The 4,567-nt window shown below is 39.9% G+C and overlaps 1 protein-coding gene across 2 annotated transcripts in view; it reads right to left on the bottom strand.

Moving 5' to 3' along the window:
- The window catches only part of BTBD9 (BTB (POZ) domain containing 9), a 411,775-nt gene that overhangs the window by 372,049 nt on the left and 35,159 nt on the right, over positions 1–4,567 (bottom strand). For both annotated transcript variants that reach the window (XM_010848690.1, XM_010848691.1), the window contains exon 2: positions 1,972–2,183. In XM_010848690.1, the coding sequence (XP_010846992.1) occupies positions 1,972–2,156 (185 nt within the window). In that variant the 5' untranslated portion in view covers positions 2,157–2,183. The remainder of the gene's footprint in view (positions 1–1,971; positions 2,184–4,567) is intronic.

Here is a 4,567-nt window from a genome sequence, read left to right on the forward strand (position 1 = left end):
GTATGGATGTAGAGTTGGACTGTGAAGAAAGCTGAGCACCGAAGAATAGACTGCTTTTGAACTGTGGTGTTGAAGAAGACTCCTGAGAGTTCCTTGGACTGCAAGGAGATCCAACCAGTCCATTCTTAAGAAATCAGCCCTGGGATTTCTTTGGAAGGAATGATGCTAAAACTGAAACTCTATTACTTTGGCCACCTCATGTGAAGAGTTGACTCATTGGAAAAGTCTCTGATGCAGGGAGGGACTGGGGGCAGGAGGAGAAGGGGACGACAGAGGATGAGATGGCTGGATGTCATCACTGACTCGATGGAGTGAGTCTGAGTGAACTCAGGAAGGCCTGGCATGCTGCGATTCATGGAGTCGCAGAGTCAGACACGACTGAGCGACTGATCTGATCTGATCTGATGACCACACTCATAAGGCCTCTCCAGACGGCTAACAGTTAACCTTCCTTTGCACAAGAACAGTATCAGCAATGAGAATCAGTCTAAGCTGGCATTGGTAATGACTGAGTTTAGCCTAGTGAGCCACCAGATATTATAAAGGTCCAATACCCACAAAGAGACAGCAAGAACAAGGTCAGTAAGTGAGGGGAGTATATTCCATTCATTCAATATGCTCTTCAAATGTCTAAGGACACTTGAATTTCTTTTAAGAATATACTGATCACCTAAAAGATACCCAGATACAGTTGTCTCAAATTCTTTTGAAAGAGGAAAGATATATAATAGTAATAAATACTAAACCTAAGGCTGAAAAGTTCTAACTTAATAAAGACTGGACTCTCATAAGACACTTTAACAGTAACAAATGGAAGAAAGAAAAGGGAAAACAAAAGTATACAGAGGACAGACTGGTAAAAATAATGACCAGACCAAGGCGAGCTGCCTCACCTCAATAGGAGATGTTAGGTAGAACTCTTAACAAATTCCTCTTGTCTCTAAGCTCCTGGCTGCCTCTATGTTGGCATTTTATATGTACAAGATAGAATGTTCTAAACATGTTTATAAAGCACTATAGTAAGAGTTCTATCTAAATAGTAAATATTCCCAAGAAACATAGTCTACTACAATGTGTGTGACTCCAGGTGTAGGTTTTGCTTCTCAATTAATTATAATCATAATAATATCAGACTGTAGTTTTCACTAGAAGGTAAGTGAAATTTTCTTCATGCCTTCCACATCTCAATTTTTAGATATCAAGTTTCACAGGCAAATCCATGATTTCACGGATATGGACTCTACAGATTTTTTCAAGGATATATTATTAGTCAATAATTCAGTAATGATTCCCTATTAACTAACAGTAGGTAACACAGAGAGTAATTAGACCTGTTTAATATTTATAACCCTGGAAATTAGGGGTCTAAGTAACATACAATAGCTACATATAAGTACAAGTATGCTTTCTACATAAATTAACATTTTGTTCAGTTTTAGCGCTAATATAACTATGAAACTTGGTCTGAGTAAATATTTAAGTTTCCTTTACTTGGCGGTTGTCAAATTACATGTCTCAGAGATAGATCTGTTTGGTTACATACAGGTCCTGGACCTCAGTCATCTTAAACTAAGAGGTATACATGTTCATTGGCAAGTCCAAAGGTCATTCTGCCTATACAACAAGAGGCCTGTCGGCCAATAAATCAGTTTAAGTTCCATTAGTCATAAACTGTGAGGAGAGGGTAAGGGAAAAAAAGACTCAGCCTGAGAAATATTGTTGAGAACCTGGAAAATGGTTGATGGGGTACAGTCCAGCCTGAGAAGCCTTTCAACCCTATGATGATGACTCCTGAAAGGAAAAGGTATTTTCAAAAATATAACAAAAAGTCAACAAAGATGAAACGCTTATAGATGTTCAACTGAATGACTGCCAGAATTTGTTATGTTTTGTTACATATTTTTCATAGAGTGGAAAATACCAGTGTTTTCTACAAGTGACTTGTATCTTCAAAAAGTAATATACACTTACCGAAAATATTGGCACCTTGCTGCTAAAATTACCCTGTGGGCAGGAAAACGTTTCTTTTCCACAACGAATGTGACGTCGCCATATTCTTCCCCAATCAACAAGGCACCAATATGTTCAGACAAAATGTGCACATGGTCAATCTCCCCCACTGCAGTAAAGGGGCGAAGAGGGTGGCTGTTACTCATCTTGTAGAATAGGTGATAGTCGTTGATCTATTATATAAAGAAGGGATGAGAGTTAGTGAGAGGCGGGGAGTATACTTCAAAACCACATACTATAAACACAGACAGGTAAAAATGTATTTCCTAAAAAATCACAAAACAGAGCAATTTTATCATCATCATTGGTATCTCTATTAACCCATCTATTCTGGGAAGTAGTTCAGCCTATTTCCATTAACTCCACTATCCTCACCACCTTATCACACTAGAACTCAGGATCTTCAAACATTAACAGCACTTGGATCCATCACAATCTAGAAAACTGTGTTCAAACTGTGTTTAGGTCCCTTATTTCTCAGTATCTCAGGAAAAAGAAAATCAACAACCAGAAGAGTTCCTCTTTTAGCATAGCTTTATTTACTAAGGTGGTATAACTAGCTAGACCCAGTGGAAAACTCATTCAGGCATAGATCTAGACCTAAATCACAAAAAGAATAAACTAAATCCAATTTCAATTAATTACAGAAGTTTTGATCTGAAACCATCTTAAGTATTTTATTAAAAGATTGTAATCTTCTGAAGTCACAAAAATAAATGGACATTTATTAATGGAAGCTTGTAGTAAGCACCTAATCTCCCTCTAAGAAAGAAAAACTCCAGTACTTTTCTGAAGACTGTAACTTCAGTTCAAACTTTTATCCCTGATAAGCAGGTAGCCTGTGTTTATCACAACATCATTACATTTAATCTCACTTCCTTGCTTTTCTTTCCTACAAATGCAACTGAAAATCAAAAGCTTAAAACTTGATTAACAGCTTTACATATTAGAAAGGGGAGTAATTATCTTCGAAAGCTAAAAATGGTTATATTCTTAAATATCTACTGTACTTGCAGGTAGTACTTCCCAGATGTAAGTAACCCAGCAAGTGGATGAAAGCCCTCACTAGCGTGCAGGTGTCTGAGGTGACGATGTGGTTGACAGCTCAGAGGTGTTGTACCTGAAACTAGAATTGAGTCAGATATTCTGTCTCCACTAGACCCTCTCCACACCTTCTTGAATTCTCTGCTTGCACCAGGATTAAAGGTTAAGCCACTCCTAACCTTCACACGTCCACATGGAGGTTCATTGGCAACATGGTATGTGATGCTTTCCTGGTGGCTTAGAGGTAAAGAATCCACCTGCCAATGTGGGAGACGCTTATTCGATCCCTGGTCCTGGAAGATCCCACTTGCCACAGGGCAACTTGAGCCCGTGCCCACGACTACTGAGCCTGTGCTCTAGAGCCCAAGCACCACAACTCCTGAAGCACACGTGCCCTAGAGCCTGTGCCCTGCACCAAGAGAAGCCACTACAATGAGAAGCCCGAGCACAACTGGAGAGTAGCCCCACTCACTGCAGCTAGAAAAAAGCCCACACAGCATCGAAGACCCAGCACGGCCAAAAATACATAAAAATATTTTTAAAACTAAAAGATAAAACAAGCTATGTGAAAAAATTGTCTTTATCTCCAGAGACTGTAGTGGAATACCCTCACAGTCCAGTTTCCCCAGTTACCCGCTACTCCATGCCCACCCCCAACCGAGGGGACAGCAACAAGGAATGTGATGTAGAGGAATACGGAGGCTGAGTTAGGCAAGGAAACACCTTCAGAGAAGTAAAAGAAGCTCCTGGCCCCTGGTAGAACTATCAGAGGGCTAGCAGCATACTCATTCTCAGGGCAAATCCCTCTCCCTCAACCGCAACCTGCATTTGAAAGCCCTAGAGAGTGGATCATCTCCAGTCACCTCTGTTTTTAGGACCAAATTTGGCTTAAAAGGATCCATTTAGGAGTGTCCCCAGAACATGTGAAATTCAATCCCTTAATATGTGATACAACAGTCTAACATAGAAGTTGGCAAACTTTTTGCAAAGGGTCAGAGAGTACTTTAGGCTTTGCCCGCCATATAGCCTCTATCACAACCATTCAACCCTATCATGAGTAGCCATAGACAGCAAGTAAATGAATGAACATGGCTTTGCTCCAATAAAATTATTTACAGAGAAGGGCTGGATTTAACCCTCAGATTATAGTTTGCCATCCCTACTCTAAGAAATGATCAAGGACTGACTATATTCTACATAAAGGATCATATTCTTTTTGTTCTTTGCTTTGATTTCTGGCTTGGTTATCCAAACAATGTTCAAAATAAATAGCACGAGTATTTCCTATGTCAGTCATGACATTCTAAAACTCACTGGTACCTGATTTCAAAATTCCATTCTCCTCAACAAGAACTGTCACAACACTATCCAATAGTTCAATGATGATCAGATCAGATCAGTTGCTCAGTCGTGTCTGACTCTTTGCGACCCCATGAATCGCAGCACACCAGGCCTCCCTGTCCATCACCAACTCCTGGAGTTCACTCAGACTCACGTCCATCGAGTCAGTGAT

This window comes from Bison bison, unplaced genomic scaffold (genome assembly GCF_000754665.1).
Source record: "Bison bison bison isolate TAMUID 2011002044 unplaced genomic scaffold, Bison_UMD1.0 scf7180017864270, whole genome shotgun sequence".
Taxonomy (NCBI): domain Eukaryota; kingdom Metazoa; phylum Chordata; class Mammalia; order Artiodactyla; family Bovidae; genus Bison; species Bison bison.